The following is a 15,058-nucleotide window of genomic DNA, read 5'->3' as shown; positions in this document are numbered from 1 at the left end:
GGGGGTGGCAATGAAGGCACCCATTTTAATCGCAAAAATCAATAGAGGAATGAATTATAAGCAAAAAATTTTCTATAACGTTTTTTCCAAGAATTAATATTTTCCGAGTTATTTGCCATTGAAAATGTTGATTTTTCATCTAAAAGTGCATGTGCATGTTTTGCAACCATTTTTGATAAATAAAAAATAAACCTTTGTTTGTTTTTTTGTAGCAGTGTAATTTTTTGTTTTTGTAATTTTTGGTTGAAACGTTGCAATAAATCATGTATTATTTCATAAACAGTAAAAAATATTCAATTCTTCAATATTGCTCCGTCAAAACAGTTCAGAGTATTTTTGTTTTTTTGCTCATAAAGGGTGAATTTTAAGGGTTGAAATGTTGCTACAAATTAAAAATAATTATTCAAAACATAAAAGAATGCTTATTCTATTGGCATAACACTTAAATCTATGGTTTTTACGTTCTTTGCAAGAAGGGGTAGTTTTCACCCTCTAAAAACAATAAGCACACATTACGGAACTTTTGTAAAGGAGGGTGAAATGAGTTTCCTCGCCAGTTTTCATTAAATATTTTTACCGTTGTATACTGGACTATTTGTATTTAAACCTCATGTTTAAAGAAAGTAAGGTAAAGTTTGGTTAATTTATCTTTGAATGATGCAAAACACTAGTGAAACTAAATTAAAATTCACCAGAATAAATATTTAACATTAGGTTACTAAGAAAGATGTATTTATTCTGTGCTTTGTCAATCTCTAGTGAAAATAAAATGTTTCATTGAATTGTGTTTGAAGGATTCAAAACTTGTGTGAAATTCAAACGATCAGTAAAATTAAACTAAAATTCAGCCGGATAAAAATAATATTCGAAACCACATTAAAAACGTAATATTTTCTGTTCTTTTTTACATCCAACGTCTGTTTAGGCGAGCGGTTCACCCCTAAAAAAAGGCATGAACCGACTAAATTTTTAAAACAAAAACCTACAGCATGAAACTTTTTTATTTTATAAAGTGTATTTTTCTGATAATTTACATATTCTTTTATATTTTTCGGCGTGGTCAGTCAGTTATAATCAAAAAAGTTGTAAAAAAAAATTCAAAGCCGAATGTCTTTGAAAGTTTTTTATTATAAAATGGACCAAAATAAACACTTTTTGTTCTTTGACAAAAATTCTAAAAATGCTTAGTTTCCGAGATATTTACAATTGAATGTGAAAAAAGTGACGAAATCGACATATTTTCGGAAATTTTTTTCTCAAAAACTATTGAACAGATTTTAATTCTAAAAAAAGCATAATAATCGGCAGATTTTCTTCTTTAATATATATTTTTTTGGTATGGATCAATCATTTTATTGAAGGTCTAAAGCGTGTAAAATAGTCTTAAAGAAAATTATGATAACACTTCAAATTTAAATTTTCTTTTTACAATATCTTGGATTAGATTATATTTACAATAAACATTATTATGATTTTTTAGTCGATATATGAACAGTACAAATGTTCAAAAGATCATTTTGTTTGGTTTTGTAGACGGAGTAAGGATTTTGCAAGTAATTAGTAAAATTTAAATATTCGATTTTTGGCTAAAATTGACTTGAAAGTTATACCAAAACTAAACTAAATAAGCTTTTTAAGTCGAAAAATTAACCTAATAATAATAATTGACCTAGCGATCTCGAAAAATAAAAAAGTTATTGGATAATTTATTTTATAGGATAATTATTTTATTTTTATTTTACAAAAATATTAAGAGCAATAAAAGTACATTAATTTCTTTTTTATTTAATTTTTAAATAATAAGTTTTTCGTTATTTTCGAGAAGTTCTTGAGCTGAAATAATCGTTTCATCATCAATTTCAGATGGAACATTCTGGATTGTACAGGTTCGATGACAAACAGTTACAATTTTTCGTAGAGCATGTTCCACTACATGAACAAATATTTTTGAAGCATATCTAACGCCATTTCTCCTTCGAAATAATTAAAATCCAAACGACCATTTTCGATTTTCCTTCCATGTGTCATTGGATCTAGAGTTACAATTTCACTATTTGTAGACTGCTTTTTTTACTCGCTTCAGACCTTCAATAAAATAATTGACCTATACCAAAAAAATATATCTTAAAGTAGAAAATCTGCCGATTATTATGCTTTTTTAGAATTACATTCTGTTCAGTAGTTTTTAAGAAAAAAATTCCGAAAGTTTGTCGATTTCGTCACTTTTTTCACATTAAGTTGTAAATATCTCAGAAACGAAGCATTTTAAGAATTTTTGTCAAAGAATAAAAAGTGTTTATTTTGGTCCATTTTACAACAAAAAACTATTTTCAAAGCAATTCGGCGAGTAATTTTTTTTTACAACTTTTTGTTTATAACAATTGACTGACCACGCCGAAAAATATAAAAAAATATATGTAAATTATCAGAAAAATATACTTTATAAAATAAAAAAGTTTCATGCTGTAGGTTTTCGTTTTAAAAATTTAGTCGGTTACCTTCATTTAGAAGCATCTTTTTAGGGGTGAACCGCTCGCCTAGTTGATTGGATTATCTTTCAAAATTCGTTTCGTAAAACTGTACTTTGCATTCTGCAGTTTTGGAAGAAAAAAAATTTAATTATTCCTGTTTTATTTTTCCTGTAGCTTTGATGGAACCAGACCACATATCGAAAAGGTACAAAAGAAGCACATCCAGTAAATCAAGAAGTAAAAGAGAAGCTCCCTACACGATATTCCCAGAAATCCTGGTGATCGTCGACTACGACGGCTACAGGCTTCACGGAGGCGACAACCTACAGATCAAGAGATACTTCGTATCCTTCTGGAACGGTGTGGATTTGAGGTACAAGCTACTAAAAGGGCCCAAGATCAGGATATCTATAGCTGGTATTATAATAAGTCGGGTAAGCAAGAAAATAGTGATGAAACGGCAAGATTTGATTATAGTAAACAAATTTTTTGCCTTCAGGGAAGAGATGCCACGCCATATCTAGAAAGAAATAGAGTCGGAAGGGATGCCATAGACTCCGCAGCGGCGCTGACCGACATGGGGAAATATTTATTCAGAGAAAGAAGACTTCCTGTGTACGACATTGCCGTCGCAATAACAAAGTAAGTACACACGAAGATATAAATATGAAAATGTAGACAACGTAACATTTATTCAGTTATAATTACCGTGTATTTAAAGGAAAAGAGATATTGTAATAATTTATTGATCAACAATTGTTTACTGTTAGAGAATGTAAGCTTTTCCTAGAGCTATTAAAATATTTCCATCATCAAATCATGACATAAAATACAAACTTTCGATAAATGTGATTAGTTCCTCGTTTCAGTAAACAGGATGTCCCAAAACCATTGTACGTGGAGTTACCACAGTTCCATTCGATCAAAATGAGCAACATTTAACTAAACTTAACTCTATCACAAGCTGCTTTGTTTAACCATTAGAGGGCATCAATGTTGACAAAAAAACAGCTTTTTTCGAAAACTGTCATTAAAAGTCGACATTTTTGTTAAATTTTCATTTGACCAAGTGAGACTTTCTTTGTTACCCAGGTCGAAAATACTTTAATGTTCTAGAACGCCAAAATCTTTTTCGTTCTAGAACATAAGACAAATGTCAAAATAATTTGCAAATTTTTCTAAACTTATTTATGATTTTGTTAATTACACAATATACTCTTTAAGTAATACAACATTTCAATACAAATACACAACATACATTCAATACACAATATAGAGTTGGACGCGACTTCTTGTTTCTGCAAGCTGAATTTATCACTATAGATGCTAAATATTATGTACAATAATATACTAGTTTCCACAGTCATAAATATGAGGGTGAGATTGTTTACAGGGTGGTTAATTGTATAATTCTTACGTAAATTCACATTTTTCGCTTATAACTTTTTTCCGTTCATTTCCACGAGAAAACAGTATAACTTTTTTTTCGTCTACAGAAGACCTAGAAAACTAGCCCTCGAGCGTCAAAAAATATCGATTAGATCGAAAGTTATAAACTGAAGAAATTTATTTATAACTTTTGAATTAAACATTTATAAACTGCGTTATTATTACCAGAACGTTTTGACATAGCATCCTCTCATTCCTTATCACTGTCTAATAATTCACACGAAATCTGGAGTCGGTAAGTTGAATAGTTTACAAGTTATGGCCTTATAAACAAATTAACTAATTATTAGTCTGGACGATCCCGAGGATCTTCCACAATAGCACTGATTTTTTTCATGGTAGATTTCATAGTAATACATTGAAATCTATCATTTTTTTTTTAAATTTCAAATTTGCAACCTGGAAATTTTTTTCATTTTTTAGCCTTAGTCGCAAAATGAAATATACAGTAGCGTGATGTAGTTATATATTATTACATATTCGGAAAGCTTATGAAATGAGCTTTAAGTTAAAAAAAAATAATCAAGATTTGTTGAAAACCAACGGAGTTACAGACTGTCAAATAAATTATTTTCAAGCGAATTTCGCTTATGGTCATTTTCTTCGGACTCGCTGTCGTTCGCTTCCCCCACCCTTCCTCGCCGAAAATCAAGCGACCCACTGACTTTTAACAATATTTCTTATGCACTTAACATACTTCCACAAATAAAATATTTTTATCTGGGAAGGTACTCGGGTTAAATACCTTAAAATCTCCACCACTGGCACGTCCAATGAATTCGAGAAGGGTGCGAAAAAGTAGCTATTAATAGTGGTAATGTGTGTACAAAAGCTCAGTCCTGTAGTTCAAACGATTCCTAAGATATTGGCGAAAAACTAAAAAAAAATTAAAGTTTTGACACCGTGTATCTCGAAAACGAAAGCCCGGAGAGAAAAATGGAAGAGGAAAAAAANACTGCAATGTATTATTATGAAATCTACCATGAAAAAAGTCAGTGCGATTGTGGAAGATCCTCGGGATCGTTCAGACTAATAATTAGTTAATTTGTTTATAAAGCCATAATTTGTAAACTATTCAACTGACCGATTCCAGATTTCGTGTGAGTTATTAGACAGTGATAAGGAATGAGAGGATGCGATGCCAAAACGTTCTGGTAATAATAACGCAGTTTATAAATGTTTAATTCAAAAGTTATAAATAAATTTCTTCAGTTTATAACTTTCGATCTAATCGATATTTTTTGACGCTCGAGGGCTAGTTTTCTAGGTCTTCTGTAGACGAAAAAAAAGTTATACTGTTTTCTCGTGGAAATTAACGGAAAATAGTTATAAGCGAAAAACGTGAATTTACGTAAATATTATACAATTTACCACCCTGTAAACAATCTTCCTCCCATTTTTATGATTGTGGAAACTAATATGTTATTGTACATAATATTTAGCATCTATAGTGATAAATTCAGCTTGCCGATACAAAAAGTCGTGAAATGGTCATTTCCCACCTTATTTTCCTGGTCTATGCTGAAGATGGTAACAATTTATTTAACGGCAATTATTAAAATATCCCGAAAAGTTGTCCAAAAATCAATTGATTTATATTCATTTCAATGACCTTTTCTGGCAGAAATCTATTATCAGGTGCTTCTTGTAAAAATCTCTCAACTTCCTCTTTCGTTAGAATTCTGAACTTTTCGGGACGATATCCAACTAATGTGCTTTTCAAATAAAGTATTAGTTTTGAAAATTTTCTGATGTTTACATTTCTTTGGCATTCACTGTACTTTTTAACATGTAATATACTAGAATAGACTATAAAGTCGAAGATTTAATTTTATGTTCGAAATATGTCACTAATACCACTTCGTACACTTTTTGAATTTTCTTCGAACTACACCGCCCTTTGAATTCGTTGTAGTCAATCTCGTACTATCTCGACGATTTTTTGGGGATTAATTGTGAAACAGCGTTTTGTGCAGCTTCCAATACTTCCCCTGGTAAATGCTCGCCTTCACTTTCCGAGCTCATTTTAACTTAACCACTCTTCGAGTATCACTTACAATGCATAATTCTGACACTACTTTTTCAAATAACTAATTTTTATTATTTATTAGGTTGCTATCGTTATGATAACCATCGCGCCTAAACCGTTTTGATTTAAACACGGTTCAAACCATTTCAAATATGAATTAAATGGTTGTACTTATATAACACAATTGTCTTATTTTATAGCGGTTTCCGAAAAAATATTGTTTGCGTCTCTTGATGCAAAATAAAAAATACCCCCTCTCTTATTTTAATTAACTGCTTATTTTGATCTCGGGAAGCTGTGGCATCTCTATGTACACGGAATATTGAGACACCCTGTGTTTCATTGTAGAAGCACGTGAAAGTAAATATACTCGTACACATTTCATTGTAAAAAGCAGGCAATTTATAAGTCTAAATACATTTATAACCTGTCCTTAATTGCTGCATCCATAATGTGTATCAGCACGACTTTTCTATGGTTTATTAGTCTCCAGCGAAATTTTACAGCTTTTAACTACAAATCCACCATAAAAAGTAAGTAAATTTATGTAATAGTTGATTTCTATCCGCATTTAATTCAATAGATCGTCATTATAATACTGTTCCTGTCTCTAAAACGAGACGATACAAGACGAACGTAATTCAACTGTGACAAATTTCGCGTTAACCGAAAAATCAGTTACATTAAAAATTCTATTTTTGCCCGAAGTCTACGATATTATGTTTTTCTGATTGCTGCCCGAAATCCAATTTGATCTGTCAATTATCCAAAAAGAGATAACGTGTCTGTATTCATTGCAATCGTAATTGTAACCATGGGCGTCGTTGGCACCGAGTCCAAGAGGGGGTAAATTTAAAATCAACTCGCAATACATTATCTGTTGCTAGGTCTAAGGTCCGTGACTAAATCGTACGTGACGTAAAAAACAGAGACGGATCCAGCACATCGCACTAATAAATTAAATTGACAGAATTACAAAAAATTTAACAAGAGTTTACGAGTTAAACTTTTATTTTCACCGACAAACATGTGTTTTGAATCATCATTGATGCATCTTTATATTGTAGTGTTTGAATATACTTTTAATTCAATTGAATAATGCCTGAGGGAACACTAAATAAGCATGACCCATCTCTCGGTTTCGAAAATTTAATACCTATGTATGTTTTCAACCACGAAAATTGAATAATTTTATAGATTTCCAATTTTTACCACCAAGAACGGCGGTGACAATGGTTCTAACAATAAGGCGAAGTTTCGCATTGTATTAGTTATGTCCATTTTATAGTGCTTCCTGGAATGTACGATTTACTTTCAGACATTAGACCAAAATGTACTTTTTGAGGTTATAACATTTTATTTAAACTTTAAAGAACCTAGAACAAAAAATGTTATAAGACAAAAACCTTTTCCAATAAAAAGTGTTTCTTCTAGATGATAAAGCAAGAAAATATTTGTTTTTAAAGGTAGATTCAGTCTTTTATCAGGAGTATATTTTTATCACGCAGCTTGTTGGAACGATATATCTATGTGCTAGTAAGAAAATGTAAATGTTAAGAATTACATTGAAAAAGATAGATATTTTAAAAATAACCTTTCACACTATTTTTTTAAATAATAGGTATAGTACATATAATTAATTTAAATACTGTACTACTTCGTGATAGCTAAATTTACTGTTGTGCCTTTTGGTTAACTACTACCAAACTTGTAAGGGGGAGGGGGAATCGCCGTCCTTGACCCCCTGGACGGCTCCCATGATTATAACTAGACATAAAAACTCCGAACAAAATTCCTTTAATTAATTGATTCTTCAAAGATGCAATTCTACAGTCGTAATTGTAATGGAGTATCTCTATATTTATAGTTTAATATACAGGGTGTGCACGGTATAAGTGCAGTGATAAGGAAACCTAAAGTTTGAATATGGGTCATATTTATTTGGAGGCTATCTTTGATCGTTAGAAATACATGAGTTCGCTTTCTCCAACTTCGTTGTGAGAACTGAATTTTTTTAAATCTTCTTTTTCTGAAAACTAAAATAAATGTAATGTAAAATTTTATGTTATCATATCTCATCCGATGGATTGACATCATGCAGTTCACCTAGACTAGATCAATGTCAATGTTGTTGGCAACTAGATTCAGATACTAAACACAGTGCTTTTAAAATACTTGAAAAAATTTTAAGAGTTATACTCTATGTACATTCTCGAAAAGTTGTCTTCGTGTATATTTCGATCATTACTATCGCGTATTGCACGAACATTCCTTACACCGCGAACACCCTGTATAACAGTAGGCGTCCAGCTCTACCAATAGCATTCGTAGTATAGTCGACAGGACAAGACACAAGATGGACAACAATAAACACATCCACCTTTACGGACTTGAGGAACTAGACGAAGACACTGATCAATTCTAATCGAATTTCTCTCCAGTTTAGTTACATTCTGTGTTTGTTATTAAAATTTAGGTACGACATGTGCCGCCGCAGAAAAGGTGGACGCTGCACAAAGGGCACTGCTGGTAATCTATTGCTCCACTATTCTTTTTTTCTAGTATAAGTAGCGTGTACATAGGAAGGCTGTCCCTACTAACATCAAAATACTCCAACCCCACCAAGGGTCTGCGGCTGGTTACAGTAAAACTAATTCAGAATATCCCTCTAACATTGTGCGGCAATAGCATAAGAATGAAGTTTTCACACAGTATTTATTTTTAATCTGGATAGAGAATTTGTACCTCACTAGGTATACAGGGTGTTTAGGGATTAATTGTATAAACTTGGATGTTGGTGGTGGCGGAAAATGTTTTGTTTTCGAGATACAGATTTTTGAACTAAGATTTATCTAATTAAGAGCAAAAATCCAACAATTTTAAAAGAAACACATTTATTAACTGATTGTGAGTCACGTTTTTAATTCTCAGTAGATAGTACAAGTTACTAGACAGAATGCATAGAAACAGAATAATTAACTATCATTTTATTTTGATATTGACCCAAAAACTTCGGGTGATATGTGTGGAAAAGCGGAAAAGCGCAAAGTATACTAATAATGGTGTAAGTGAAGAAGTACTTTGGGATATTTTTTGGAGAAGTAAAAGAAAGTAAAACCGTCATTATTATGGTTCTATTACACGAAGTTAAAGTCAGTGTTGCTGGTAAATGAAAATTATGACATTTCAAAATAAATAATACGTTTGATATGCTCGTTAATTAATTTCATTCGTTTTTTTGCAACTAATTGTTTAATTATTATTTAACGTTAATTTTAGAAGTTGATATCGTTGATATAGGTTCTAATTGATCCAAAGAAACGTATCCACAAAGAAAGATTTCAAAAAGTATCCCCTTACAACTATCAAAGTAGGACCTGCAAAACAGTGTTATAGACAAATTGTCAGGCAAAAGCCGCTCGGGAATTCACTCTTTCTGCATACATTACATTTAACACCCTGTATCTCTTTAACTATCAACTTTTGGACTAAGGTAAATTCGGCTAAATCGTAATATTTTTGCTTCGGGAATCTATCCATGAATTTTGGTCCATTACCTCGGGACCACCCTGTATATTTCTGTATTTTGAACACAGGAATTCCAGTTTTAAATTTAGCCTAATTAATCCCAAAACACCCTGTAAAAGTGAGCCTTTTGCCTCTCGACAGTGCAACCTTATTTATTTCGTACAAAAGCAACTTTTTACTACCAGCCAATCGTTATTGTTTGTTTATTTTATTTACATTTTGTTTTTTGTTTAATATTGTGTGAAAACGCTGGGGAAAACTAATTTATAGGTGCAGCCACCAGAGGTCGGACCACACACATACACACACCACACCCCGCCCCAACGCAAAACCAGCACATTTTCCCACACTTTTGAACGCGTATTTTTTTAATTTTTGCAGACTAGACATGTGCCGGAGAGCGTACCCCAATGACCAATGCAATCGCGGCACCGCAGGTACGGCGACAAAAGAGAAATAATCAGCACGTTTTTTTCCCGTACTCAAAAACTTCTCTGTTTCTTTCCAAACACACTGTAGACTCTTCCATTCATGAACCATGTAAAATTCTACGCACGCTCTGTACCACTTAACACAGTTATTCGAAGGATTGCACGCACATAATTAATAGCTAATAAACCGGGTGTGAAGCGAATTATTGGACAAGTTGTAGCTGTAAGTTTTGTCCAGTCAGTGAAGCATTTTGGCTACCAATTTTTTCGGATAGAATGGATTGACGTGAAATTTGAACTGTAGCTAGGGAATAGACCAAGAAACAAAAGATATATAGTGCCGATGTGTGCTTTTACCCTAGGGGTGGATGCCACCCCTTCTGGAGGGTGAGAATTTTTTAATTAAAAATAACCTCACGATTCTGAGCAAAAAATGGTCTATAAGAATTTTTTGTACCGTCAATACTTTTTGAATTATTTGCGTCTAAAGATGTTCGTTTTTAGCCCAAAAAAGGCATGTTTGTGAGCCATTTTTCGTGAATATCAAAAACTACAAGTTTTATCAAAAAAATATCATAAGCAAAAATGAAGGTAATTAAATAGCAAAGAGATTGCTTTTTTATTTTTGTAGATGGTATAGAACCCGAGTTATGACTCCCAGAAGTTGAAGTCAATTTCGAAGATATCTATAATCGAAACGTTCAACGGAAAAATTAAAGGTTTTTCGAGAAAACACCTATTAAAGTTCTTGAAAAGACCTTTAAATTGATGGTAGAAGTCGTTAGCATGAAAACTAATGAAGTTACAATCAAAATAAAATGATTGTTTTGATTTTTGAGAAAAAAAAAATCGGTATTAAAATTAATGACTTGACGGTAAAAAAAATTAAACGTATTCCTTCTGCAATTTACTTCATTTATGTATTAACAGTAGATTCTGGGAATTTGAACGAATTTAGAAGCCTAAATTACAAAAAAAATTCATTTACTTTTGAATAAAATTTTTCAATATTTTAAAAAATCGCATTTTTTTAAAATATTTCAAAAACTAACAAAGTTTTAAGAAAAATGATAGAATAAGAAATTGTAGGTTATTTCTTACTGAACAATTTGATTTTTTTAAAATTTTTGTAGGACAATTTATGACCGTTATAAGCTCAAAACTAAGCTCCAAGACCGCCTTTCCTGAGCCCTTTTAGCTTACAAATCTAAAAAACGAAGGGCTCAAAAAACTGCAAATCACAGAACTTAAAGTATGTAATCTAATTGTTTAAAAATAAAAAAAGTGTTAACTTTAAAAATTTACTGTTTAGCTAAGGAATTCAAATATCGTAATGTCAACTGTCTAATTTGCACATTTTTGTTATAAACAAAGTTTATTATTTATGCATTAAATATACTGTATAAAATATACCCTATGCTTTTGCATTTTTTCAATGAAAAAAATTGTTTACGTATATATTTCAACACTCTGAATATGAATATATTTAGTTATAATTATTACAATTATTTAAATAATTTTTGTTTAATCAAATCAAAAATTTGTTTTTATTAGGAAATTATTTTTTTTGTTAAATACAGATAAAATTAAGAAAAAATAGCACTTTAAAATTATAATTTTAAAATAACTAAATTGCAAATTGATAAATGTAATCTAATTGTTTAAAAATAAAAAAAAGTGTTAATTTTGAAAATATACTATGACCGTCCTAATCAACAGATTTCAATTTTTCAAAAACCATTTGAAAGGTTTAGTGGTCTTTCCTATGTATCAATTCAAGTATCTAAATGCTTTATTTAAAGCTGTGCAAGTTTTTGAAAATTCGAAAATTTTTTTCAAAATTATTTTCAAAAAATTTTTTTTGCTAAAACTAGAAACGATTTTAATGAAATTTTATGTGTTGTTTTATTATATTTACTATAAAGTTTTTTTACCAAAATTAGAATGCCCTCGCAATTAAAATCTTTTAAAATGTATCCAAAAAACTTGATTTTTTGCCTTTTTTTATCAATTATTGCTATTTTGCAACATCGGTAATAAATTTAAATATTTTTAACTTACAGTATATTGTACAAAATTCAATTCTAAAACTTTTTCCCCCTCAATATTCTTCCATGCATAGGTTCCAAGATATAAGTAATATACTCAGATAAAATAGGTATTTTTTTAAATTTTTTAAACATTTTTGCAATTTTAAAAAAGTTCCGGACCTCGCCCAGATCTAGGAATCTACACTTTTATTATGCGAGTTGTACTGAAGGTATTCCAGCAAAAATTAGCTTGCCCCCTCTGACATCCAAGAAGAGGGATATTTCGGCAGATTCGCCTTGGTCTATATGTCATTGGTGAGATTAGGACCCTTTATTTGAGAATCTCATTAACGGAAACATCATACAAGTAATATATTATCTTAAAATGGTTCTGAAGCTCTATAATTTAAATTTACATCATAATACATTGCCACTAACAAATAGCAAGTAATAAAACTATAATCAATGCTTAAAATTTTAAATGAAATGTTTATAACGATTATTATCTGTTTTAATACGCTTTTCTACTTCAAAAATTCTTATTACGGTCCTGACCTCCATCCAAGGTGACCAATAATATTACATATGCTGTGATTTGCAATTGACTCTACTACGAACGCTAAATTCAAATTGCGCATGCTCCTGACAGTCACAAACTTCTGCAGAAACAAACCTAAAAAAATATTTGACATCTAAGGAAACAGCAAAACTGGCAAAAGTTTATTAGCTATTAACATAATCTTATACAGGGTGTCCCATTTAAGGAGGTTTCTTTCATGGTTCTGAGAATACAGACAATACAAAAATTGTTTTAAATAAAAGTTATACTTAAAACGTTTTTTTGTATTGCCAGCATCGATATTACCAGAGCTCCGGAAAAATCCCTCTTAAACGGAACACCCTGTACTTCTCACGTTACACCCACCTATTTAAATTTATCTCTCTACTTACCCATGTAATTGCACCATCATTTTCAGTGTTATATTTACTAGTGTATTGTAATGATCTTCACAAAAACGTCAGACATAATAACAACGTAATAGTTGGTAAGGTTTGCAATACTAATGGCTACTAATAAAAATTTCTACTAATTAAAATAACTAATTCACTTAGAATGTGTGTAGATAAGGTATATACAGGACGTGAGTCTATATTCGCCCATATATACAGGGCGTCCTAATTTCATTAGTTAACATTTTTATTATTAACTTAATTTAGTTTTTGTGTAATTTTTAGAAGTACATTTATTCAGTTCATTTTTTAATTTTGGTACCTTGGAATTTTTTGTCTATAGTTCAAATTCACAACGAACTGTCAAATAAATCTAAAATTACAAAAATTAATTCCACATCTTACTTAATTGAATTAAATATTTTGCTACTACATTATTAATATTTAATTGTTTCATTACACTGAAACATACATTTATTTGCAAATTTTTCCGACTAACAATTTTAGTATAATACGCATTAATCGGCGTAGTATAATACGCACTAACTAGCGCAGTATAATACGCACTAACTAGCGTCGTATAATACGCGCTCACTAGCATAGTATAATACGCGCTAACTAGCATAGTATAATACGCGCTAACTAGCATAGTATAATACGCGCTAACTAGCATAGTATAATACGCGCTAACTACCGTAATATAATACGCATTATTTAGCCTTTAACGACTTATTTTTGCCTAGTAAAGCGTTCCTCGGTGGTGGAGGTCTAGACTTTTAGATGGTGAAGGGCTCTGTGACCAGGTAGAACACATTTATTCATTACAAACAATAATTGCTAGGGTTCGCCTATGTTGGGGGAGCGTGCGTCGTGAACAAGAGACTGGAGAAAGTCAACTCAGTCGCCATCATCGAAGACACCGGTGGCTTCAGCGGCATCATCGTAGCAGCCCACGAAGTCGGCCATTTGTAAGAAAATATATAGAAAGTAGACGTAATGCTTCCTTTCTTTGATACAGTTGCTTCTTTGTATGCTTAAAATAAATACAATAATTTTTAAGCATAAGTAACGATTACTATAATGTTATAAAGACGAAATTAAATGTGTCACTGAAATATGGACACTCTGTGTAATTTAACCTCATTTATGGTTGTTTCCTTTGCTAAGAAGGGCATTTAGATTTGCAAAAGAAGTTTGTTCAAAAGTTGTACATCTACTGCAATTCTTGTTACTTTTGGAGTACCTCAAGGTTCAGTACTTATCTCGCTATTATTCAATCAGTTCATTAATGATATTTGTGAAATTTTCTAATGTTCGTTTATATGCGCATTACTTCAAACTATTCACCTGTATTATACTTTAAAAAGATCTGTCAATGAAAAGAATAAATGGTGAAATTTCTTAAGTTGTATCTCTCGTTTAGACCTGAAGATTTGTAAAGTATATTTAATATGGATGATTTAACATTACTGCTATTTTTATACAGTAATACAACATATGTATATTGTTTTGATATTACTTTGCCCTATAACATTCCCTTTGCCCTAATGGTTTTAGGTTCTGCCCTATAATTGGGATTATTTGTCAAAGCAGAGTATTTTTAAAAAAATAAACAGGAAGCAACGTTACAAACAAAGGAAACTCTGGCCAAACAATTGTTAAACGTTAGTCTGCTTTAGATTAGGTGCAGTTCATGATGGCAGTCCTCCACCATCGTATTTAGGAGGACCAGGAGCTGAAAAATGTCAATGGACCGATGGGTACATCATGTCCGATCTGAGACATACAGAAAGGGGTTTCAGATGGTCGCCTTGCAGTGTATCCAGCTTCCACCACTTCTTGAAGTAAGCCATTCAAAACTTTATGATGGAAAACAAGTAAAACAAATAACAAAAATAGATATAAAGACGATCAACCATTTTTTAAGGATTGGATTGAAATTTACTTGTTAATAGTTTCAGTTAGAATAGAGATCAACGAAAATTAACATAACAATCTTTAAAACAGCTTCAGTTGATGCAGAACAATTTGTATTGGAGAGCAATTAATTTGTATTGGTATGCAGGCTTCTGTAACAGTTGCCAATGGGTTACACTTCTTCTCTTCGTCTTTGGAGTTGCTGCCTCCAGAATCTTGTTCTAGAAGATCTCCATGTAGCTGAAGATAATG

General features: G+C 31.3%; 1 protein-coding gene across 4 annotated transcripts in view; it reads left to right on the top strand.

Annotated features, from left to right (window-relative positions):
• Positions 1-15,058, top strand: part of LOC108905951 (A disintegrin and metalloproteinase with thrombospondin motifs 16) — a 165,288-nt gene that overhangs the window by 139,949 nt on the left and 10,281 nt on the right. For 3 of the 4 annotated variants that reach the window (XM_018709035.1, XM_018709038.2, XM_018709036.1), the window contains exons 7-11: positions 2,646-2,905; positions 2,971-3,113; positions 9,859-9,914; positions 13,731-13,857; positions 14,569-14,733. In XM_018709035.1, coding sequence (XP_018564551.1) covers positions 2,646-2,905; positions 2,971-3,113; positions 9,859-9,914; positions 13,731-13,857; positions 14,569-14,733 — 751 coding nt within the window. Of the gene's footprint in view, positions 1-2,645; positions 2,906-2,970; positions 3,114-8,425; positions 8,479-9,858; positions 9,915-13,730; positions 13,858-14,568; positions 14,734-15,058 lie in introns of all 4 variants that reach the window. The other variant, XM_018709037.1, reaches the window with a different exon arrangement.

Source organism: Anoplophora glabripennis, unplaced genomic scaffold (genome assembly GCF_000390285.2).
Source record: "Anoplophora glabripennis isolate ALB-LARVAE unplaced genomic scaffold, Agla_2.0 scaffold265, whole genome shotgun sequence".
Lineage (NCBI taxonomy): Eukaryota > Metazoa > Arthropoda > Insecta > Coleoptera > Cerambycidae > Anoplophora > Anoplophora glabripennis.
The sequence above is the reverse complement of the archived record's forward strand: the minus strand, read 5'-3'. Positions and strand labels throughout refer to the sequence as shown.